Raw genomic sequence first — 25,558 nt, forward strand, 5'->3', positions numbered from 1 at the left:
CAGCTGGAGCAGAATGCAGCAACTCGCCTGATTAAAGGCAGCCACCAACGTAATCACAGCACTCTAGTGCTGAAGGAGTTGCACTGGTTACCAGTTGTTTTCCAGGTGAAATTCAAGGTGTTGGTTTTGACCTTTAAAACCCTATATGATTCTGGCCCGGCGTATCCAAGGATCGCCTCCAGCAACACCAGACAGGCCACTCAACAAGATCAGCCTTGGATGGCCTTCTCTCTGTCCCATCAGCAAGGACAGCTAGGCTGGTGAGGATGAGGGAGACAGCCTTCTCTGTGGTGGCCCCCCCTCTGTGGAACTCCCTCCTTAGGGAACTCTGCCATGCCCCCACTTTAATGAGCTTCCGCCAAGTGTTGAAAACGTGGTTGTTCAGGCAGGCATTTGGGGTGGGCTAGGGAAATTTTAGAAGATTATGTTTTAATGTGTAATTTTATTGTTTTTAACTGTTTGTATTATTGTACATCGCCCAGAGTGGCCGGGTGACTGGCCAGATGGGTGATTAAGAAATTTAATAAATAAATAAATCCCCTTTCTGCAAAATGGCAACCCACATTTGGCTAGCACCATGCTACTCCTGTGGGAAACATGATGCAAAATATATCACACATAGTTTTCCCTTGGATTTACAATAGGATTAAGGTGGTACCAGGGATACTCTATTCATTTCTGGAAAATATCGACATAAGTACTTTGAAGACATCGAGTGTTTACTGTACTTAAGAACTGCTTCATATGTGAGATTTCACCTCCATGTGGGAAAATTCCAAAGATACTGTAATATGTGATAAGTGCATATTTGTCTGTTTTTCTGAATGTACATGTTTTTGGATGCTGCAACCAGCTGTGGTTTCCCACTGCATGTACACTTGGCAAAACAGGTGTGTGTGAGCACTCATGAAACATGGTCATGTGCATTCAGTTCTCCTAAATGTGTGCACTGCCTTGATACTCCTTTACCGTGGAGCCAGATATAACTGTATTTCTTTAAAAACAGACAACAGTAACCAAGAATCTCTTGGCTAACAGGATGGAAAGAAAACCCGGTGGAATTTGATTCCATTTTCAATGAAAGTAAATACACTTGGAGCTGGGGAAGTCCAGATATTCTACCAATGTTTGCTAAAGGTGAGCTTGTTCTAGTTTTGCTGGTGGATCACTTACAAGGTATTAAAGTCTTGCTACAAAATACAATATCTGGAGAAGTGCTTTGAATGTGTATGTTCCAGAAAAGGTTTTGTAGGGCAGAAAAATTTGGAGATCACTCTTTGGACCATGGCAACACTGCACTCTGTAACAAATATTCTCCCAATGAAGAACTCCTGTTGCTCAAAACATAGTGGGGCTTGTTGCTGACCTTCCAATAAATCTATATACGTGTTCTGTATATTTTTTTTGCATCTGTGTATTTTGTTGTTATCTAGGCCATGGTGGTAGGTGTTTTGTTTGCTTTTAAAATGTCAGGTGTTTTTTTCATGCACCCTGGTATACGATGGCTTAGATCCACTTCTGCATGGTGCTTTGTGCATGCGTGCGCGCGCGCACTGCAGCCTCCCTGCGTCCTGAAAAACTAGGTCCAGACTGTTGGCGGACCACTCAGAGCAACTGGGGAGGTGAATCTCTGCTCACCCATAGGAGGCACAGTTGCCCTCCACAGTTGTACAGTGCTATCTTGGATCTAAGTCAAGGGTTTTCATGATGCTTGCTCTTTGGCTTCATGAACACAAGCATATGGCTTGTATACCTGGCTTTTGTGTTTTCAAAAGGAGCGTGGCTGTTGCTTCCTTGTATTTGGTGCACCCTGTGATCTTCTGTAGCAGACACAATCTGACCTAATTTATCTGCAAAGAGTTTCCTGAAACACCACCTTAAGGTTAGAACATATTGCAGACTGGGCTTCTACCATGCCCACTGTAGGTAATGTCAGGGTGGAAACTGAGCCCATAGAGCCCCAGAGCAGTTCTGATTCTGAGGAAGAACAGCAATCCATGGGAGAGGAGCGCGCTCATCTCTCACAAGCACAGCAGCTGGCAGAGATTCCTCCTGCCAGCATTCCTGAGAGAGATAGTGATCCTGGCAGTGAGAGAGCGCTGGAGGGGGGCTTGCTGGACGCGCGGCGCAGACGCAGGGAGCGACGACAGATGGAGGGCGCTGAAAGGAGGCGCTCTGCTCATTTGGCGCTAAAACAACGGTCGCATCCCGAGGACCCAAGGGTAAGAGGGAGGATCTCTCCATAGCCCATAAGTTCAGAGTCTTCCTGCGGTTCTCCTTCAAATGGGGACCAACTGCCTTACCTGGAGCTTAGGCTACTCTGCTATCTATCCCCAGTACAGTTCCTTGCTTAGTCGCTTGTGATTAGTATCTGTAAGAGTCATAAAGTAATAAAGGAATAAATCCTTGGAAAGAATCTTCGTCGTCTGTGTCCTGAGTTGGCTATTGGAGGGGACTGCAAGAGGCAGCTAGGGCGCTCCTGACAGGTAACATCTTATTTTCTCCCTGTTCCCCTTTATGTTGAATATCAGCCCTGATGTTCTGTGAAACTCAAAAGTTAGCTCACTGTTTTCTGTATATATAAATGGATGTGTTTGTTTGTATGTCCTCAATGGACTCAAAAACTGTACATCTGATTGTTACGAAACTTTCAGGAGTTGTTCTACCTCCATCTGGGATGGTTTTAGGCATAGTGAACATTTCGCCAGCCAACTTGAAACAAAATGGCGGCCAATCAAAATTTGTACAGATTTACTGCTTCAATACCATTTGATTGATTTCAACCAAAAGTCTCATAGTTCAGCACTATACCAAGCAGATTTTAACCATACAAAATTGCATCCGCCATCTTGAAACAAAATAGTGGCTAATCAAAAATTTTAAATATTTATAGCTTCAGTGCCATTTGATTGATTTCAACCAAACCTGGCATGATAATTCAGCATTGCTGTGAGCAAATTTTAACTATACAAAAAGCACTATAAAATTAATAGCAATTAGTAAGCAAAAACTGAAATTGGCTGAAAAGTGATCCAAAGACAATGCACAGGTAACTCCATGGCAGAGGCCATGCCTAGCAGTTCCAGTGGGCGTGGCTTCACTCAGATGGGGCAGGCACAATGTCTCCAGCTCTGTCAGGTGTGTAAGGTCCTTGTAAAGGTATGTGTTACTATTGGGGCCTAGAATATAGCACATTCATTTTCTTGAAATGTTAGGAATGCTCTTCATTTTGCAAGACAATGCGTATGAGCTAATTATAGAGGTATCTTAAAGGAATCCCATCCACCAGGCTTCCAGAAGGACAGTAGCTGTGCTGTGGAGATGTAAGAGTAGAAACGGTAAGAAGCTGGTAGGAGATGGGAATGACAAATGGAGAATCCTTGGGCTTTGTAAAGGATGCAGAAGAACCCCGAGGAGAAGAGAATATGTGCTGCTGTTGTTACTACATTTGAAATCCATGAACCAGAATAATGTGATGAACTCCAGTGCATTTTCCCAGATATATCATTTTAGAATTGACAGAAGGGGTTTAAAATATGACAGCAGTTCTATTTTCCTTGAGTCTACTCTTGTCATTTCTGGTGTATCCTCTGTTAATGCCCTCACTGTGTCTCTTTAAAACACTTTTTCTCTGTTAGACTCCGAATATTCTCTCTCAGTTATATATTTTCTTTCTGTATGGCCTCTGTTGCAAATTGGGAAGGATAAGACAAGCGAATGTAGCCTCTGTGGTTTTTTTTAATATTGTTCATTGTTTTTTAAGCCATGAGTGTCCTGAGAGTGTTTTCTAGAGTTCCAGAGTTATTTAACTTTACACTGTGTCCAGTTGTCATTAGCTTGGGGGTAGCTGGCACCCTATATCAGTGTAGAAAATCAGGGTATGGCATTTGAAGGCATCACCCAAACATTGTGGCCATCTTGCTCAAACCACAGTTCGCCTTCTTGGGCAAGGACCAGTGTGTGTGTGTGTGTGTGTGTGTGTGTGTGTGTGTGAGTGCTCTTGCCTGCCTGGAAATGTCATTTGACAGACATTCACTTCTCACTTAAGCTTCATATGGGGAACCTCAACAGGTTCACCCTTCATACGTGGAGCTTCACCACACAAGGCTAAAAGCCTGTATCCTTACCGGGGCTTCTGCTTCCAGATTTTTTTCAGGATTAGGATTGGCTCCTTTACATGGGCAGACTCATTCTTTGAATCAGGGAATTCCTTTCTTGGCAAGTTCTGTATGTTTCATTTTACAGCCACTAGATGGCACTGTGGTTATAGCGGAACTGCACAGTTACACACAGCTGATATATCGGCTTAACGTTCCTTATTGTATTATCACCGATCTTTTAAAAAGCAGGATAAAGGTTAGAAAGTGTAGGAGATGCCCTGGAGGTTGACAATGTCGTGTAAAGGACCAGCAAATTCCCATGAGTGACCAATCATGAGCATGCGATAGAAGCCTCATGTAGAAATGCTTGTGAAGTTCTGAACCAGTAGTGAGCCATGTCCCAAACACCTATGCAAAATTACTTTCTGTTTCTCTCTGTAAAAACAGGTGGCATTAGTTGTGTTAGAATAACAGAATGTTGTCAAATGTTCAAATGTTAAAAGAAAGCAGAGTCCGTGCTGAAAGTTAAGATGCAGATGGAATTCTAGGAATATCTAGGAATAAATAACACCTACAGGATTAGAAATTACTACCAGGCTACATTCAAATGCTTTCTGCAGTGGCTTCTTTCTCCATAGTAGCTAATTAATTTTATGATTGTTTAGTGATTTTATTTATTACATTTGTATCTTGCCCTTCATTCAAAGCGCTCATCATAGAATACATGGGATTATCCTATTTTTTCTTCACAATTACTCTATGCACTGGTTAGACTAAATGGGGATTGGAACTTGGGTTTTGACAGTTTTAGTTTGACACTAAACCACACTGGCTGTCAGGGCTGGAGGCCAGCAAATTTCTCCATTGTCTGCCTCCCCTTCATTGGGCACCAGTTTGGTATAGTGGTTGAGATTGCTGGACTGGTGAGATCCAGGTTCATATTCCCACTCCAGTCATAAACCAAACTAGGTGACCTTCAGCTAGTCACTGTCTCAGCCTAACCTACTTCTCAGGGTTGCATGAGGATAAAATTGGCAGGGGGTATCATGTGCTACCTCCAATATCAGAGGCAGTATGCCTATTTTATACCAGTTGCTGGGGAACACAACCAAGAGGGTGCTGTTGTACTCACGTCGTACCTAAGGGTTTCCTATAGGCAGCTGGCTTGCCACTATGTGAACAGAATGTTTGACTAGATGGACCCTTGCTTTGATCCAGTTATCTCTTCTTATGTTCTTATGTATTCTGCCTTGAGCTCATTGGAGGAAAGGCAAGATATGAATGTAATAAATAAATTAATATCTCATGCAGTTATGCAGAATGTTTTGGCTATCCATATTTGCACTTTGAAATACCTTGTATTTTGAAATAGTAATTAGTCTTGTTAGGCGTATCACCCGAGTATGTAGGTACTGTGTATGTAGGTAGGTGTATCGACTGAGTATGTAGGTATTGCCTGAGTATGTAGGTATTGCTCTTTCTTTCATTGTGGGAAGTTAGCTGTCTCACAAACCTAGCACGGTACAATTGGAACTACCAATAAAACAGTGAATTCTGTGCAGTGACAAGGATAGAAAAAATATTTATTTGGAAGATAACGCAGAACCAGTGGAAATTAGCACTCTTGGTATCCAAGTGATTGAGTTAGACATCTGGTAGGCTGTTCTCAGGATGTCAGAAGTATCAAATACATATGGATTTTAATTTTATTTTAATGAAGAGCCTGCATTGACCCTAAAACTTGAGGTAGGCAACCAGCAATTTCCTTATTTAAGGTATGTAAAGGAGCTTGAAGAGGCATGCATGCAGGCTGGAAGAAAGACATTAGGAATCTCTCTTTTCGGCTGTTCTGATGGTACATCTCCCCATCTCTGTGTTTTGTGGGCTGAGATTGGAAGTGAGCCTTAGACTTGCACATCTCCTCACCGGCACCGATCCAATGGAACTTACACGGTGTAGTTGGGATTCTGTATGGACAGCCCTTTCATAAAAGCTAAAATCCTACCAATCAGCTGTTTGGTAGGGAAGGGGGAGTGTAGGGGTCTGGATAAAAAGTATTCTGCACATGCAGTTCCAGCTGCTGGAATTCAGAGGGCAACTGTGCATGCAGTACCTAGTTGCATGTGCATTTCCCCATCCAGCTATGGGTACATGTACAGAAATGTGCTTCTGCACATGTACTGTGCATCTGCGCATGCATTGTGCTTCTGATGGATTGGGGTGATTGTGAATAGAAGCGAATGCCTGAACACTGCTATGAAGTAAAATGTGTTCATTTTTTATTTATTTTTTACAAAAATACAGTGGTTTTTTTTTTTTTACCCATTATCTATTTTGCTTTCTTACTCCCCTTTCCCATTCTTAGAAACCAGATCCCTTTAGAAACCTATATTGCCTAGAGTTCCACTGTTCTTTCCCTTTTCTAATCATGATAAAGTCCTGTATTTTGCAATATTGCTTTTGGATTCCTTCCTTTCCATTGTTGTTTCTGGGTTATCAGTGACAAGGATAAATCTTGATGAGCTTTCTGTCTACAAGGTGATAACTCATTGCATGTTGTTAATGCTAGTTCAATTACTGGAGTAACAGTGATGGAGTGTTATGGGAAAACATACTTTAAATAATCCAGATAACTCAGGTAGTCATCTGTGATATATGAATACTTCCACGCACATTATTACTAGTACCACGTGAATTGATTTTTTTCCATTATGTGAACCTCACCTTTTTCTTCCACTTACTTTTTTTTTGGTAAGAGTATTTTGTCCTTTAAGAAACACACACACACACACACACACACACACACACACTTTTATTGATACAGAAGCTGATACATCTTTACAAAAACTAAGGCCCTATCTACATGAGCCTTTTAATCCAGGGCGGCTACGAGTTGAGGTCCTTTGGGACATACAACGTAGTTGCTGCTTCGTAGCCATCTGTGGTTTTCTCCTGGAAAATGCGGATTTCCAAGGAGGCATTTTGCTGCAATGTTTTTGGTTTGCTGTGGGTTTTCCCACGATTGCGAGCTGTTTGTCCCTTCCCCAAACTGACTTCACATTTTGCAATGGGCGTGTTGTAGGCGTGTGTAGTGCTTGCATCGCTCTGTGACACCCCTTTATTCCCACCGTCCCTTCGCAGCTGCGCAGTTACAGAGGCACAGAGAGGCATTTTAATTTATTTAATCACACTTTTGCACATTTTTGCAGCTTTGTATCTTTGCATGGTTGCTTTTGGTCTCGGTGCCCAAGGGCTGGGGGAGTCTTGGGGGAGGGCCAACTTCGCTCCAGCCACCATTGCAGAGTGATGGGTAGGCACGTACCATCGCGATAGTCTCAGGCTGGGGAACTGCCAAACAGTTGGCGTGGAAATGAAGGAGCACAGATCACCCACATTTTGCCTAACGAGGGCAGACAGACACAACACAACCCCTAAAATACAAAACAGCACTGAAGTGTCGCACCCTTATGTTCACGGGCCTGCACAGATGCGCATTAACATATCGTGGCAAAAAAAGGGCACGGTGGAGTCTGTTGGTGAAGCCTGAAGTAAATCACGAGTGTATCGCAGCAGAAGCGAATTTGAAGCTGCAATGCTGTGCAGTCACGATGGAGTTAAGGGTGAAAGTGGTGCCATGTAGACGGGGCCTAAGTAGGAAGTTTAGCAGTCTTTTCCATTTGGAATACTTTCTTGCAGGTGCTACTGGGGACCACGTTTTCACCAATTGTTACAAAGCTGAAAGGGAAGACTTTGGAGCAGAAGATGCCACTTTGCTAGACTCTTGGGTTTTTGACCATGTTAAGGTGAATAAAAATCTTTGTTTTGAATCCTTAGTGTAAGAGCATAAGAAGAACCCTGCTGGATCAGACTAAAACTTTTCTAGTCCAGCATTCTGTTCCTACAGGGGCTAACCAGATAGCTATGGGGAACCCCAGTATGTGACAAGCATAGTCAGCATCCAAGAATTGTACTCCCCACCGCTCTCTCTCTGTGTCTTCTTTCCTCCTCCCCTCCCCACTTCCTGTTCTTGTGAGTAATGTGCATGTTAAATAAAATGTGTTTTAGATGCTCTTTAGTAATCATGTACATAAGCTGCAATTTACTGTTGTCTTTTTTATGTTGGGCTTCAGATCAGTACACCCTTCTCTCCTGGAAATTTTAACGTTTTGTTTTTGTAGATGGATGTGTTTGTGGGGTGAGATGGTAATAGAACTCTTTGTGTAGAATGCACACAGACCCGTTACCTTTCCCCCACTTTCTCAGGGCTCCCTAAGTGTTCTCACAGGCCTTCTCCTTTCACCATAGATGGGAAAAATTTGAAATAGTCTAATTGGGAAACTGTCACAGCAGGGATAATGTTTGCCCACTCCCTTGATGTTGAAATTACAGGTGACTCAAGCTAGGGTCATGTGTTACCTATACCTGCCCAAGTACTAAGATCTGCAGGAGAGGCCTTTTTATAGGCCCATTCCCAAAGAGGCTAATTTGCTGGGCACACACGAAAGGACTGTCTCCTGTGTTGCCCCCAAACTAGAAATGCACTCTCTCAGGAACTATGCTTTGCCCCCACTCTTGGTGTAAAGACATATATTTTCAGTTTAGCCTTTAAAAAGATGTAGTTAATGTTTTTACTGTTTTACTGTTCTTGTTTTTTGTTGTTGCAAGGTTTTATTGCTTTAAATTGTGCACCACCTTGATGGCTTTTTTTTAGCAGATAAGGCGGATATATAAACGTAAATAAATAAATAAATAAATAAATAAACTTCAGCTTTGTTGTTGATACTGAGCCCTTTAGCTTTTCCTGTAAAAGTGAATGGGGAACACTTCTCAATGGAAGAATTTAACCAAACTGATTAGCTCTTTTGCATTCAAGCTGGTGGCATGGTATCACCCACCCCCGCCCCACGGCTTGGTTTTAGAAGTTTGGACAACTGCTGGCGCTCAGGGTAATTTTTGACTGACTTTTCTGCTCTAGGATTTCTTCAGTTCTGCGAGAAACAATGAAACATTGTTTTCTCAACTGCATGAGCCGAGAATAGTTTTCTTCCTGCACTTATTAGGGATAGACACAAATGGGCATGCTCACCGGCCTCATTCAAGGTACAGTGTGTTACTACTTATCATTTTGAAATAGAGTACAATTTGAATGTTATCCAGGCAAAGTTAAGCAGTTTTAAGTACCTTTGATATCATTGGGAGAGCATTAAGCATGTGTTTAGCTCTCCCCACTGAAATAAATGGGGCTTAAAAGTAGATAATTATGACTGGATCATACTGTGTGTGTGTGTGTGTGTGTGTGTGTGTTTTAAAATCAGTGTTGTTTCAGTCATGTTATGAAAAATACATTTAAACTGCAATGGAGTTCTGAAATTACAGTTCTTCCTAGGAAAGTTGGTTAACTTACTCATTTATGCAAATGCTGTGTTTTGAGCATTTTGTTAACATCTTTTATCATAGCCTTTCTACAGGTCACAAGACAGCTTCAAACTTCTTAATAGTTGCCAAATAAAAAACCATGGATTCAGTCATGTGTCAGGTTTCAGGTATCCTGTGATAGGGCATAGAAGGGAGCTGGGCAGCGGCTGCTGTTCAGGAAGGGGGTGAAAAAAGAAGCAGGAGCTTTGTTCTATGAAAATAGACCCTTCCACATTTGTATAGATTAATAGAATAGAATCACAGAATAGTAGGGTTGGAAGGGGCCTACAAGGCCATCGAATCCAACCCCTTGCTCAATGCAGGAATCCAAGTCAGAGCATCCCTGACAGATGGTTGTCCAGCCTCATCTTGAATGCCTCTAGTGTGGGAGAGCCCACCACCTCCCTAGGTAATTGGTTCTACTGTTGTATTGCTGTAACAGTCAAGACGTTTTTCCTGATGTTCAACCGGAATCTGGCTTCCTGTAACTTGAGCCCATTATTCTGTGTCCTGCACTCTGGGATGATCGAGAAGAGATCCTGGCCTTCCTCTCTGTGACAACCTGTCAAGTACTTGAAGAGCGCTATCATATCTCCCCTCAGTCTTCTCTTCTCAAGGCTAAACGTGCCCAGTTCTTTCAGTCTCTCCTCATAGGGCTTTGTTTCCAGTCCCCTGATAATCTTTGTTGCCCTCCTCTGAACCCTCTCCAGCTTGTCTGCATCCTTCTTAAAATGTGGTGCCCAGAAATGGACTCAGTACTCCAGGTGAGGCCTAACCAGTGCTGAGTAGAGGGGAACTAGTAGTATAATGTGTTACTGTTGCAGCCATACTACTTCATCTAATAGGTGTAGGGACACCAATGGGCACTTTGTTGTTTTAACACTAAGGGAGCAATCCTATGCATGTTTAGACAGAAAAAAGTCCTACAATTCCCAGAATTCCCCAGCCACCCATAATGGTTGGGGAATTCTGGGAGTTGTAGGACTTTTTTTCTGTCTAAACATGCATGAGTTTGCACCCTAACTGCATTACCAACAAAAGTCTGAAGTCAATGTACAAAACTGTAAAAAACAATGCAACAGAAGCACAGAAAATTTAATTAAACAAGCAATCTCTAGCTATGCTACCGTTTTAGAGGATCTGCCAAAACAAAACGTTTAACAAGCTATCTAAATCTGGACGATGTAGTGGCCTGGAATGTCTTTCGGAGGAAGCTGTTCACGAATTGCAGTGCTGCCATTTGTCCTATTCAGGCATTCACCCTCATGTGAGGGGGAAGAATGAAGCCATACTTGCAGACCCTGCCTCCTCTCTTGTGTCCCTGTCATGCATCACCACTGCCTTCTACGTGTGGGGTGGGGTGAGGGAAAGCCTGAAATGGGGAGTCTGCTCTACGTGTGGAGGCCCTGATGGCATAGGGAGCTGACACACATAGACCAGGTTCCCCCTCCTTCAGAATTCCCCCCCCCCCAACAATGTGTGGCAGGTGGTGGGATCAGGGATGTGACAGGTGGGGCCACTGAGTATGGCTTCATGTAATTTGTGATCACATGATGGAAAATGCTCAAACAGGGCTACTGAGAAGACCCTATCCCAAACATTGCAAGTTCTTGCTTCCTGAAGAAGCTGAAGGGTCCAGGAGGGTTTATGTGGGAGAAGACACATGGAAATCTGTACAACAAATGTGCTACTGTCATTGCAGCTCCCACAGAGCTATAGAACTGTAGTTTGCTGAATTCTTTAAAAATATGTAGTTCCCTCTTAGAACTACAATTCTAATGGCACCTCTGGAGGAGAGATGCATGGCAGTTTAACTCCTTTATGTCTGTATTGTGGATTTGCCAAAGGGGAAAGAAGGGGTTCTATTAAGGAATCTAGAAAACAAAAGGAGGTAAGCATCCTAAGCAGATCACAAAGAAGAGAATGGGTTCTTAGGATGCAAAGTATAATTTATTATAAGAAGCGCAACGTGTTTTGGCCTTTTTTTCTTATTTTAGGCCTTCTTCGGGGGTCAGTAACATAATTGATAATACAATTTACAAATAGGATGACACATAGTTAAAACATTATTGCAATACAAATTGCCACAGGGGCTAATACATGCATAATCCTTTGCTGAAAAAATCCTGGAGACTTTTTTCTTTAATAAGTATGTATTTATATGTTATTTTTAGGAGTAAAGTAGGTTTTCTATGATTTTAAAAATCATGTTATGCATGTATTAGCCCCTGTGGTGATTTGTATTGCAGTAATGTTTTAACTATGTGTTGCCCTATTTGTACATTGTATTATTTATGTTACAGCCCCCTGAAGAAAGCCTAAAATAATAATTTAAAAGGCTGAAACATGTTGAGCTTCTTATAATAAATTCTGTATTGCGTCCTGAGAACCCTTTTCTCTTCTTTGTGATCTATTAAAGAATCTGTCAGCCAAACTTGCAAATGTCTCTAACTGTATTGTGACTGTCTTTATCATTATCAGAGGAGATTATCTTTGTAGATTAATTGGATGGAGTGCCTTACATCCAGATTTCTAGTGTAATCCGTGAAGAGGATATTGCTGAAATGCAAGCTAAACAGAAATGTCAATATTTGTCCATTCCCCCCCACCCTCTTTATATTGTTACATTTGAAAATCAGTCCTCAATCTACGTGAAGAACTTGATTCACTGTTATAATCCTATCAAAACATGCCACTACTTTGTCTCCTCTGCAGTGAATACAAGAATAATATCAGGACAGTTGATGAAGGTATAGAGCAGATTGTTTCAGTGATCGAGGATTTTTATGGGAATGACGGCAACACTGCTTTTATCTTGACTTCTGACCATGGAATGACCGATTGGGGTAAGGCTTTTCAGAATGTCATCACAGAACAGCTCAGGTTAGCAAGAAACCTCTGCTTGTACATTACGTTGTTCTGTACTCACCTTTCCCAGTGAGGTGGGAAGTTCAAGGTAGTTTTCTTATTCTTTGGGAGACAAAACACTGGAGACTTAGTATGTCTGTAGTCATCAGTTTCTTTACAAGCTGAAATTTCAAGCTGGAATTTATGAGCAGGAATTACAAACACACAGGAATGCAAATGTAGGCAGGTGTTGCTAGGTTCAGAGCCACAGCAGCTTGGCAACCTCAAAGCTGCCTCTCCATAAATAACAAAAAGGATAGACATAGCCACCTTTGCTTGCACATCCCACACTTGGGCTACACAACCCAATTTCACAACCTCCTCCACCACCCTGCAGTGAGCTGAAAATCCTCACTTCCTCTGTGAAGAAGTAGAAGGCCCATAGCACAGTGGTGGAGCACATACAGAAGCTCCCAAGTATGTTTCTGTGGCTTCTCCAATTAAAAGGATTTGGGACAATAGGGTTGGTGAGGCTCTACCTGAGACATTGGAGAGCTGCTGCCAGTTGAATAATGGGCTAGCCCAGCCTTTCCTAACCTGGTGCCCTACAAATGCTTTGGACTTCAACTCCCATCAGCCCCAGGCAGCATGGCCAATAGTCAAGAATGCTGGGAATTGTTGTCTAAAACATCTGCAGAGCACCATGTTGGGGAAGGCTGGGCTAGGTAGACCATTGGTCTGATGCTGTGTAAGCCAGCTTACTATGTGAGCTGACAATCCAGATGTAATACTACCAAGAATAAATGCAACAGAAAAGGTGGGGAAGTAGCCTTATATGTAAAGAATGTATATACCTGCATGGGAATCCATGATTCTGAGAATGGAAGTCCTGTTGAAAGGATCTGCAAAAGGATAAAAGGAGTGAGAAACAGGAGTGATATTGTTGTGGCAGTATACTACAGACCTCCCAGCCAGTTGGAAGATATGGATGGCACTTCCTGGAACAGATGACAGAACTTTCACAGATGCAAACCATAGTAGTCATGGGGGATTTTAACTAACCTGACATCTGCTGGAAATCTAACTTTGCTAAGGATGGAACATCTAATACATTTTTGACTTGCCTTGCTGACAACTTCATATCTCAGGAGGTGGAAGAAGGAACAAGGGGATCTGCTGTCCTGAAATTAATCCTTGCCAAGAGGGAAGAACTGGTTGATGAAGTCAAAGTAGCAGGAAACTTGGTGAAAAGTGACTTGTCATCTTGGGATTTTGATGTCTCCAAAATCATCCACCTGATGTTTTCACATCCTGTGAAAACATCAGGCAGATGTGTATCTTGGACTTTAGAAAAGCTAATTTCAAAGAACTTAGCAAAAAATTGAGTAGAATCCAGAAAATAATACATTGACTAATAGGAACCAGCATAGGCTTGTCAAGAATAAGTCATGACAGACCAACCTTATCTCCTTCTTTGGCAATTTCTAATTTAGTGTATTGTGGAAAATGCCATGGATGTAATATATCTTGATTTCAGCAATGCGTTTCACAAGGTTTCACATGATATCCTTGTTGAAAAGATGATGAAATGTGGGTTAGGCTGAAATGTGGGATCAACCATACTCAATTTCTGCTCTGTCCTACGCTGGACAGACCAAATTTGGAGTAGAAGATCAACAATTTGTTATAAAGTAACTTGGACTCGGTTTTCTCCCTGTGTTTAGGTACTCATGGGGCCAGTCATCCAACAGAGACTTTAACGCCATTAGTTGCGTGGGGGGCAGGGATCAAATATCCACAGAGAGTTGCCTTACAACAATTTGGAGATGAATTTTTAAAAGGTAAATAGGATGAGATGTGCAGATTATAGATTGGATTTTTTTCTGTACAGTTACAAAATAGAAAAGGTGCTTTGCCATCTTTATCTTATTAGTTGCCACAGGTAAGTTGATGTCTTCCTCAGAAAACAGATGGGAGTGGAAGCTTACTGAAGGCCACGCAAGCTGCTCCTTGGCTTCCCAGGGAAATGAACACAGATCTTTCTGGTCCAAGCCCAATAGCTAAGCCACCACGCCCCACAGTTTATCACCAAATGCCATCATTAAATCGCCGCTACACTTCTATTTTATATCCACATTTCTGAAAAAGCTCAAATGTGTTGGATTTTCTTTGAGTTTAAAAACAGAGGTTGCCCTCATAAGTTTATTACTTGGAACTTGGCGAGTAAAAATCCTTCCGGTTAGGTTGAGGTTCCCGCTGTAAATGCAGGACAGTAAGTGCAAGTGAGTGCAAATATAAAGAAATGTGAGAAGACTAACAATATAATAAAGAATGGCTGGTGCTTTTTTCAAGTGATCAAATTGCATCACATTCTCAGGCTTATAGCAACCCTGGAAAACAGGCCAAGTATTACTAGTCCACGTTGCTTACCCCTGATGTAGTATATCTTCAGGCTCCTCCAACACATACAGATAAGTGATCCTGGCCTCAACCAGCAGGTTTAACTTGGGGATAGGATCAAGGTGTTAATCTTTAGCTGGCTCGAGGATTTATGCATATGCATCTGTCTTCTGTAACTCAGCTGAGAGACTTGGCGTTTCAGTGAATAATCAATTTTGTCTTTGTATGTGATTTTAAAGAAGCTGAACCAAATTTATTTTGAGTGGTTTTGATAAATTCCTTATATTTGTGTTATGAAGCTAAAGCATGAAACTCTTTTAACTATGAAAAAGAGTGTTACACGGCAGAACTCTCTGACAACTCATTAAGTGCCAGATTAATTATTTTCCCCTCAAATTTGTTTACATCAGGTTGGCCCTGTGTCATGAACTGTCTTTTTCTCTCTCATTATCCTTATATAGAGTGGAAACTGGAGACCTTGAAGCGGAAAGATGTCAACCAGGTACCTAGCTGCATCTAGCTCACAGGCCATTAATGTTGCTCTTTAATTTAAGCTACTACAAAGACATATGGGCAGGAGAAGAAATCATGTTAGAATTTTTGTTTTTTACTGGACACCTGTAGCCAAATTGTTTGTTTGTTTGTTTAGATCAGCACATACCTATGCAAGCAAAGCATTCCCAGTATCTTAATCATGGTGAAGAAATTGGGAGACTGCTATGGGCTAAGCACTCCCTCCCCTTTCACAAGCAAATCCCCCCCCCCGGCACAAGTGCAGGGGTGGAGAACCTCAAGCCCGGGGGTCAAACCTGGCCTACTTGGGATCCCAATCCAGCCCTCTGGGGTTCCCCTAATGGCCAGGCCCCTTTCCCCCCAACTACCGATCATTTGGTGGTTTCCTGGCTTTTCAGTGTTTTTTCCTATTCTAAAATGGGAAATACCACACCTAAAGATACTGTAGAGCTGGAAAAAGTGCCAAAAAGGGCAACTAAAATGATCAAGGGGCTGGAGCATCTCCCCTATGAGGGAAGGTTACAACAGCTGGGATTGTTTAGCTTGGAAAAAAGGAGGGTTAGGGGAGACATGATAGAGGTCTACAAAATTATGCATGGTGTGGAGAATGTGGATAGGGAGACATTTTTCTCCTCTCAAAACACTAGAACCTGGGGTCATCCCATGAAGCTGATTGGTGGGAGATTCAGGACAGATAACAGGAAGTACTTCTTCACATAGCACATAGTTAAACTGTGGAATTCACTAGCACAGGATGTAGTGATGGCCGCCAATTTGGATGGCTTTAAAATAGGGGTGGACAAATCCCTGGAGGAAAAGGCTATCAATGGCTACTAATCTTGATGGCTATGTGCTCCCTCCAGTACCAGTGAGCCTATGCATACCAGTTGCTGGGGAACATGGGTGGGAGGGTGCTGTTGCGCTCATGCCCTGCTTGTGGTTTCCTGTAGGCAGCTGGTTGGCCAATGTGTGAACAGAATGCTGGACTAGAGGGACCCTTGGTCTGATCCAGCAGGGCTCTTCTTATGTTTTTATGGTCTTAAAAGGCTGAAATGCCTCTCCTAAGACTTAGTTACTAGTAGTAAAAACTTTAAGCTACAATGGGCTGGTATTTTTGGGATTTTGCCCCTGCTTCTTTTGCCTTTGGCTGCACCCCTTTTGCCTTTACTCCCGCCCATCACCAGAATGTGGCCCCAGAAATGGAATTCAGCCTTCAGGCTGAAAGAGGTTCTGCACCTCTGGTATATAGTGTTAAGTGTTCATTAGCAATAATACTAATCAGAATTGCCCTGACATGCATAGTTTGTAACCAGGTTTTAAGATGGGTTTGCAAAACCTGTTAATGGGTCAATCCTGGGTGATCCCCATAGCACAACAATAGCACATCAATAGCACCATGGTTAGGAGATTGGCAATGTTATGTTTGTATAAAAGGCCTTTGTAACACAGAGCCCTAGTGGTGTCTTGGTCTCAAAAGCAACACTGTCTGCCCACCCGCAGCCAACAGCATAGATCCCCTCTTGTTCCTAAGCCTTATGGGAAGTTTCTCTCTCTGCTACACTGGCCGAGACTTTCAGTTTCTTAAAAGCAGTACACTCCATACAATCCTGTCATCCCTCAAACATGGAAACAGTTGTTTTGAAGTATCTGTCCTAAACTGTGCCACATATTTTAAGATCTCTCTCTCTCTCTCTCTTGCATTGTGACAGATTCTTAAGCTTTTAATCCTACTTTGATTTGCAACCTTAAACTGAGAATGTGTTTTGTTCATAGGCTGATATAGCACCACTGATGGCTTCCCTTATCGGAGTCCCTTTTCCTCTGAACTCTGTGGTAAGGCATGTGCTGGTTTCAGTCTTGGCAGTAAATACCCCGCAATTCCTCTTGGACATATAATAAGATGTATGATACACTCTGGTATATCTTGTGTACAAGGTGAGTGCCTAACCAATAATCTGAGAAGGGGGCCAGAGCGCTATAGCCTCCTTCTCCAGTTAGGCATCCCATGTCTTCCTGAAGCCCATCAACTTGTCTCTTGGGACTAGCAGTCAAGGTTGAGGCCTACTCCTCACCATTAGTAGCAGTGGCCAGCTGGAGCTGTTGCCAACCACAGAAGCTGTGCCACTGTGCTTTTGCTCTCAGTAGCTGTGTTTAGCTGTGGGGTGTTGCTTGGGGCCTAAGGCAGGGCAATAAGTAGACTCTACACTGCATTCTGAAGTGGCACAATCCAAAAAATTTCCCACCTCACCTGCTGGAAGTATGGTGAGCAGAACCTTTCAAACATGTTGAAATACTTTGGGCGTTCTCATGCCTTAGTCAGCTTAGAGTGGTTGGGAAAATGTACATTAATCAGGAGGCCTTAATGGGTCAATCCTGGGTGATGCCCATAGAACAACAATAGCACCATGGTTAGGAGACTGGCAATGTTATGTTTGTATAAAAGGCCTTTGTAACGTACAGCCCTAGTGCACATAATGACAACGATCACCTTCCACAAACTATGAAGGAGCCAATTGTGGGCTGTGGAGTAAAAGCAGTCTTCCCCGACAACCTATTGGTTTTTAAACTAATGGGTTGTCATTATGTGTGAACCTTGAACTGTGATTTAACTATGGGTCAGTAACAACGAACAGCCTAGGAAAAAAACCCATGGCTTGTTGTTGGTTTGTGAACCCTGGGTTGTTCATGTCGAACAGCCCATAGTTAAACTATGGGCTGTTCGACATGAACAACCCAGGGTTTGTTTTTTACATTACATGTAAAAAACATGTAATGTAATGCATTACATGCAGGGTTCGCATGTAATAACACCCCACAATTAAGCAACAACCCTCAGTTCAATGACAACCCATACTCAACCTGTAGGGGCTGTTCATGTGTAACAGCAGCAGATCATGGGTTAATTAATCTATGATTAGCTGTGGCACATGCTGGGCTTGTTCTGCAGACTTTTTGAGTAGGTGAACTCTGGGTTGTTTAACCTATGATTAACCTAGTGTGTCCTGGTTCAGACATCATGTAGCAATCCCCCGATCAGGGGTTGAATATTCAAAATATTCATAGAACCATAGAATAGCCGGGTTGGCAGGGGCCTATAAGACCATTGAGTCCAACCCCCTGCTCAATGCAGGAATCCAGGTCAAAGCATCCCTGACAAGTGACTGTCCAGCTTCATCTTGAATGCCTCCAGTGTGGCATTCCCTACTACCTCCCTAGGTAATTGGTTCCATTGTCATATTGCTCTAACAGTCAGGAAGTTTTTCTGGATGTTCAGCCGGAATCTGGCTTCCTGTAACTTGAGCCCATTATTCCGTGTCCTGCATTCTCGGATGACCGAGAACAGATCCTGGCCTTCCTCCTTGTGACAACCTTTCAAGTACTTGAAAAGCGCCATCATTTCTCCCCTCAGTCTTCTTTTCTCAAGGCTAAACATGCCAGGTTCTTTCAGTCTCTCCTCATAGGGCTTTGTTTCCAGTCCCCTGATCATCTTTGTTGCCCTCCTCTGAACCCTCTCCAACCTGTCTGCATCCTTCTTAAAGTGTGGTGCCCAGAACTGGACACAGTACTCCAGATGAGGCCTAACCAGTGCTGAGTAGAGGGCTACCTTTTTTCCTCTTGCAAGGAACCCAAGGCGGCTTACATTATCCTCTTCCTCTCCATTTTATCCTCACAACAACAACCCTGTGAGTTAGGTTGGGCTGAGAGTCTGTGACTGTGATTTGGAAGCTATATTTCTATTAATGCAGCCCAAAATAGTATTTGCCTTTTTTGCAGCCACATCGCATTGTTGGCTCATATTCAGCTTGTGTTCTACAACAATTCCAAGATCCTTCTCGCTTGTAGTATTGTTGAGCCAAGTATCCCCCATCTTGAAACTGCATTTGGTTTCTTTTTCCTAGGTGTAGAACTTGGCATTTATCCCTATTAAATGTCATTCTGTTGTTTTCTGCCCAGTGCTCTAGCCTATCAAGATCACTTTGAATTTTGTTTCTATCTTCCAGGGTATTATCTATCCCGCCCAATTTTGCGTCATCTGCAAAAAGCGTTCTGATAAGCGTTCCCTGCACCTCCTCCTCGAACTCATTAATAAAAATGTTGAAGAGTACTGGGCCCAGGACTGAGCCCTGCAGTACCCTGCTCGTTACCTCTCCCCAGTTTGAGAAGATCCCATTGATAAGCACTCTTTGAGTCCGATTCTGTAGCCAACTGTGGATCCACCGGATCGTTGTTTCATCTAGCCCACTTTGAGCTAGTTTGCTCATCAGGATATCATGGGGTACTTTGTCGAAAGCTTTGCTGAGGCTGAGGTATATTATGTCCACGGCATTCCCACAGTCCACAAGGGAGGTTACCTGATCAAAAAATGAGATCAGATTCGTCTGGCAGGATTTGTTCTAGACAAATCCATGTTGGCTTCAAGTAATCACTGCATTGTTCTCAAGGTGCTTACAGATGGATTGCTTTATCATCTGCTCCAGAATTTTCCCAGGGATTGTTGTCAGACTGACTGGTCTGTAGTTCCCAGGTTCCTCCTTTTTACCGTTTTTGAAGATAGGGACAACATTAGCCCTCCTCCAGTCATCTGGCACTTCACCCGTCCTCCATGATTTCTCAAAGAGAATAGACAGCGGTTCTGAAAGCTCTTCTGCCAGTTCCTTTATTACTCTAGGATGCAGTTCATCTGGCCCTGGAGATTTGAACTCATTCAGAGTAATTAGGTATTCCTTCACCATATGCCTATCGATCTCAAGCTGCAATCCTGCCCCTTCAGCCTGTACACCCAGTATGCACTGTGGCAAATCGTGCATTAGTTAACCCATGATTTGCTGCTGTTATGTGAGAACCAGGTGATACTCTGGGTTGTTGTTATGTGCAAACCAGGTCTGTGATGTTTTGCAGGCCTCCAATTGTTTTAACAGATTTCCTTCTTCAAAAATATTGTGCTGTGTTGAGTAACAGGTCCTATGACATGTTTTTCTCGTCTTGGATGTTGTGAATAAACTTGAATTTATTCTTGTTGTGAATTTAAACTTGAAAGTGTCTCTTTCAGGGTGTTCTGCCTCTGGAGTACCTGAATAATGCTGCTCATTTTAAAGCAGAGAGTATGTTTACAAATGCTGCTCAGATTCTTGAACAATTTAAGGTAAATAAGCTATTGTTGAAACATTATGAATGTCTCATACGCCCAGATAAATACTTTCAGTGAAAAACAGCATACTTCTAAAAACTGTTACAGTAGAGAGACAGAACACGCTAATTTGCATGTTTATGATTGTAATTTAGAATGATGGAAGAATTCTGTGCATACTCTAAGATATTGAATTTATAAATAAGGAGCAGTGGCTTTAAGGAAAACTAGCTTAAATCTCTGCAGCTCTTTTTATTTTAATGTAATAGCCTGATATTTTTGATTGACTTAAGCATAAATGTGCATGTTTCATGGTAATTGTGGTACTGTATTAAGAAGGAGAATTTAATTTCTAAGGATCAAATTCTGGCTAGCCAGTGTGAATTGATGCCACTGAAACCAGAGTACTCTAATAGAGGGGTAGACTCAGTCCTGGAATTTAATTCTGATCTAGTTAATGACTATTTCTGGCAATCCTCAAAGTGCTCTGCTGGCATGCATCCTGTTCAAGCAACTGGGGCTTGAATCATAAGCTTTGACAGAGTTGGGGTTTATGTTTCCTCTTCAGCTGGGATTCAAACATGCTCATTACAATCTGTGCTTGCAGCTTCAGGTATATGCCAAATAAAACAGAAAATAATTGCTTGAACTTTGGACCTCTTATCTGTTTGAGACTAGGATACTTCAAGGACCGCCTGTTCCTTACGTGCCTGTCCACTCTTTAAGGTCATCAAGGAGAGGGCCTTTTTTATAGTTTGCCTAGACTTTGGAACTCCCTCCCAAAGGAGGTTTGCCTTGCTCGCTCTTTAATGGTTTTTTGCCACATGACAAAGACCTTCCATTTTAGGAAGGCTTTTGGGAGAGAAAAGGACAACTTTTTAAATCAATGCACTTTCTGATGTTTATTATTCATCCTGCTGTAGCTAATTTATTATTTTACATTGTTTAGTGTTGATATTGTTGGCATTTGCTTACGCTATGATTGTTAGCTGTCTTTGAATTTTTAAGAAGCAAGGGAGATGCTGTGGGGACCTTACAGGTTTTTGCTGGTGGCTGTTAGGGTAAAATTGTGAGATATGCAGCTGTCCGGGGTGGTCCTGAGTGCCCTCTCTTGACACACCAGAACCAGGGCTGTGTTTCCACCAGCTATTTACTCCAACCTGGCTGCGTGGTGAGGTCTCTGTGTTTCCATGACATTGTGGCCATTCAGCACCAGCCCCGCATTTTATCGCAGAAAACCCACGTCTTCTGAGACTGGTTATAGTCCGACTTTTCCAGCTTACTTCGGCTCCATTACTGACCTGTTTCCACAACCACACTGGGTTTGGTATCATAGTCCTGCCCATGGTGCACGTAGCCTAGCCTTTGTGGGTGTGTTGCTCTGACCTCAGTGACCCAACCCTTTCCCTCCCTGTTTTCTGGAAGTTTCATCGCCGTTTTGGAGCAGGATGCCAAGGGACCAACTTTTAAAACTTTGGAAATAAGCGCTAGAACACGAGTGCGTATAAGTCCGCTATTGCGGGCAAGCAAGTACTCCCACTACAGTCTGAAAATCAGGTTTATCTCAGGTCGCTTCCCAGATGTGGGGAACACATGTGGGGACGATCCACAGCTTATATTCCTTTGTGGTGTTTGGACCAGGGAAATGATGCCGCAAGCATCATAGTCTAGTTTTCATATTACACGCTAAGTAACTATCTCATTATCAAACTACTGAGCAGGTCTTCAATCAATATGCACACCCTCTATGTCAGTATCTTCCTATGACTATCACTCAATCGCGAAATAGCACTAAGACGCATTTGCGTTATTGCATGATAGCACTATTGCATGATAGCGCATTTTGGGGAACAAGCCCCCTTGACCTCAACAGGAGTCAGCAGGCACCCCTGGACTAATGCGCTATTGTGTGATAGCGCAAATGCATGTTAGTGCTATTTCACAATTGAGTGATAGAGTCACAGACTCATAGTAACATACTGATGTGGAGGGTATGCGTATTGATGGAAGACTTGCGCAATAGTGTGATAACGAGATAGCGACTTAGCATGTGCCTGCTAATGCGATAGTCTTAGGGGTACCTCCTAATGTGGTAGCCTGCTATTTAGAGGAAAAGGAAAAAAATGGGCGGAATCGGGCACACGTCTGGGAAGTCTACTCAGAAGTAACTCCCGTTGTGGTCAATGAAGCTTGTTCCTGAGATTGCCTTTAAGGGGAGTAGAGCCTGGAGGGGGGAGCTTCTCTTATTGGTTCAGCAGCCCCTGCCAGTCTGATGACGTTCACTTCCAATCCCCCCACCCCACCCGGAAGTATGTTTCTGTCAGTGAAGGGGGAGAGGGAGGGGGACTCAGCAAGAGGAGGAGGTGGGAACATGGATGAGGTAATCATACCCAACCCAGACTCCACCCAGCCATCAAGAAAATAATTTGATTAGAGCTCAGTGGAAACCGCACAGAGCCCCAGGCTATAGTGATGATAAACTTGGACTTTAAGCACTATGGAAGCTGGAAAAGGAGCAGATACGATTGGGGAACATCGCAACAAAGTTGCAAGACAGGTGAAGCCAGTAGCGTGGAAACACACCCCAGGTGTCTCTATGGTATAATGGATTGTTACTGGCAGACTACCAGAACACAGGAGATGGAAGACCTGAGCCAAATTTGGCACACACAGGGCATACAAAGCCCTTTGTTCTACCAGTCATTGTGGGAAACTTGTTCTTTTCAGCCACCATTGCATCGGCAAGATATTGTCTGGTGGAGCTTTTAAATGAGATTAATGTACTAATACATCCTCATCCCAGTAGCTGGGTTACTTCTCTTGTCTGTTGTAACCAGTGTGCTAAACATTTTGCTAGTAAAATAACTTGCACTGGAATTTAACATATACACTGTTATTTCTAGAGTTCTGCTGGGTGAGAGATCTATTGTTGGATGGGTTGGCCCAAGAATGTTGATCGGATCTTTGGAATCCTACATCCTGCATCTGCTCACTTATCCTTGCCTGTCTTGGCTGGTTAAGCCTAGCTGAGAAAAACTGGGGGCCTGGTTGTCAATAACAGTAACTGCTGCTCTGTCCCAGGGAGGATCGCTGTTTCTCCTGATATTGCATCCTGTGTAACTGATCTAATAATAACATGTTGAATGAGCAGCACACCAAACTCCCTTGCAGGGATGCCCTAAATCTTATAGGTTTCCCTTCTATAGGGGATTATACTTCAACTGTAGTGACCATTTCCCCACCATCAGCTAAACTTTGCCTTTTGTTTTATTAATGATTTCTCTAATGGGAAGTGCACAGTATTTCCCATCTCTCTTATAATGGGCTATTGGAAAGATTCCAGGAGTTCTTTAAGCCACTGCAGGAGCTAGCTGCACTTGGTGTCTTATGCCATCCCTGCAATTGGCAGGGAGCTTGTTCTTTGTCTCTCTCACTCCACTCCCACAGTGTTCTGCCTCAGAATTGGTCAACTTCCTCCACTTGTATAGGTCTTTCTGGAGGCAGGAAACCCCAGGTTTATGGATCCTAAAGAGTATTGTTGGGTTTGTCAGCAAGATCAGCAAGAGAGGCCCTTCTCATTTGCCCACCTGTGAGAACAGTTAGGTGGGCAACTACATGAGAGAGGGCCTTTCCCACAGTGGCCCCACACTTTTAGAATAAGTTGCTATCAGGGGTCTGCCAGGCCCCATCATTACAGGTTTTTAAGAAGGCCCTGAAAACATACTACTTTACTCTGGCCTTCCCTTGATTATGTTTTATCGGACTGAGTTGTGGCTGCAGTTGTCGGTTGAAAGTTTTATTGTATGCTGGTATCTGCTGTTCTTTCCCCTTCATGGATCACTGCCTTGTTGTGGCGAAGGGGCTTGCGTAACTCAGTGAAGCTATAAGCTATGCTGTGCAGGGCCACCCAAGACAGACAGGTCATGGTGGAGAGTTCTGACAAAATGTGGTCCACTGGAGAAGGAAATGGCAACCCACTCCAGTATTCTTGCCAAGAAAACCCCATGGAACATATCACAAGGCTAAAAGATATGACGCCGGAAGATGAGCCCCTCAGGTCGGAAGGTGTCCAATATACTACTGGGGAAGAGCAGAGGGTATTTCCAAGTAGCGCCAGAAAGAGTGAAGCAGCTGGGCCAAAGCCGAAAGGACACTCAGCTGCGGATGTGTCTGGTGGTGAAAAGAAAATCCGATGCTGTAAAGAAGAATATTGTTTAGGAACCTGGAATGTCAGATCAATGAATCAAGGTAAGCTGGAGGTGGTCAAACATGAGATGGCAAGATTGAACATCGACATCTTGGGAATCAGCGAACTCAAATGGACAGGCATGGGCGAATTTAATTCAGGTGACCATCATATCTACTATTGTGGGCAAGAATCCCTTAGAAGAAATGGAGTAGCACTCATAGTCAACAAAAGGGTGGGAAAAGCAGTACTGGGGTACAATCTTAAAAATGATAGAATGATCTCAGTACGAATCCAGGGCAAACCATTCAACATCACAGTAATTCAAGTCTATGCCCCAACCACTGATGCCGAAGAAGCTGAGGTTGATCGGTTCTATGAAGACCTACAACACCTTCTAGAACTAACACCAAAAAAAGATGTCCTCTTCATCATAGGGGATTGGAATGCTAAAGTAGGAAGTCAAGAAATCACTGGGATAACAGGCAGGCATGGCCTTGGTGTACAAAATGAAGCAGGACAAAGGCTAATAGAGTTTTGCCAAGAGAACACGCTGATCAGAGCAAACACTCTTTTCCAACAGCACAAGAGACGACTCTACACATGGACGTCACCAGATGGTCAATATCGAAATCAGATTGATTATGTCCTTTGCAGCCAAAGATGGAGAATCTGCTCCATACAGTCAGTAAAAACAAGAGCTGGAGCTGACTGTGGCTCAGATCATGAGCTGCTTCTTGCAAAATTTCGGCTTAAATTGAAGAATGCAAGGAAAACCACTAAACCATTCAGGTATGACCTAAATCATATCCCTTATGAATATACAGTGGAGGTGAGGAATAGATTTCAGGGATTAGACCTGTGCCTGAGGAACTCTGGACAGAGGTCCATAACATTGTTCAGGAGGCAGCAACTCAATCCATCCCAAAGAAAAAGAAATGCAAGAAAGCCAAGTGGCTGTCTGATGCG

At 43.0% G+C, this 25,558-nt stretch overlaps 1 protein-coding gene across 11 annotated transcripts in view; it reads left to right on the plus strand.

Annotated features, from left to right (window-relative positions):
* PIGN (phosphatidylinositol glycan anchor biosynthesis class N) overlaps nt 1-25,558 on the plus strand; it is a 116,314-nt gene that overhangs the window by 16,672 nt on the left and 74,084 nt on the right. For all 11 annotated transcript variants that reach the window (XR_014790275.1, XM_084850539.1, XM_084850536.1 and 8 more), the window contains 8 exons: nt 1,039-1,137; nt 7,797-7,903; nt 9,076-9,200; nt 12,231-12,361; nt 14,087-14,203; nt 15,224-15,264; nt 17,049-17,108; nt 20,326-20,418. Coding sequence is in view for 10 of the 11 variants with exons in the window: in XM_084850539.1 (XP_084706665.1) it covers nt 1,039-1,137; nt 7,797-7,903; nt 9,076-9,200; nt 12,231-12,361; nt 14,087-14,203; nt 15,224-15,264; nt 17,049-17,108; nt 20,326-20,418 (773 nt within the window). In the remaining variant the exon portion in view is untranslated. The remainder of the gene's footprint in view (nt 1-1,038; nt 1,138-7,796; nt 7,904-9,075; nt 9,201-12,230; nt 12,362-14,086; nt 14,204-15,223; nt 15,265-17,048; nt 17,109-20,325; nt 20,419-25,558) is intronic.

This window comes from Heloderma suspectum, chromosome 4, assembly GCF_057233095.1.
Source record: "Heloderma suspectum isolate Gila_16-S chromosome 4, 16-S_ref, whole genome shotgun sequence".
NCBI classification, from domain to species: Eukaryota; Metazoa; Chordata; class Lepidosauria; order Squamata; family Helodermatidae; genus Heloderma; species Heloderma suspectum.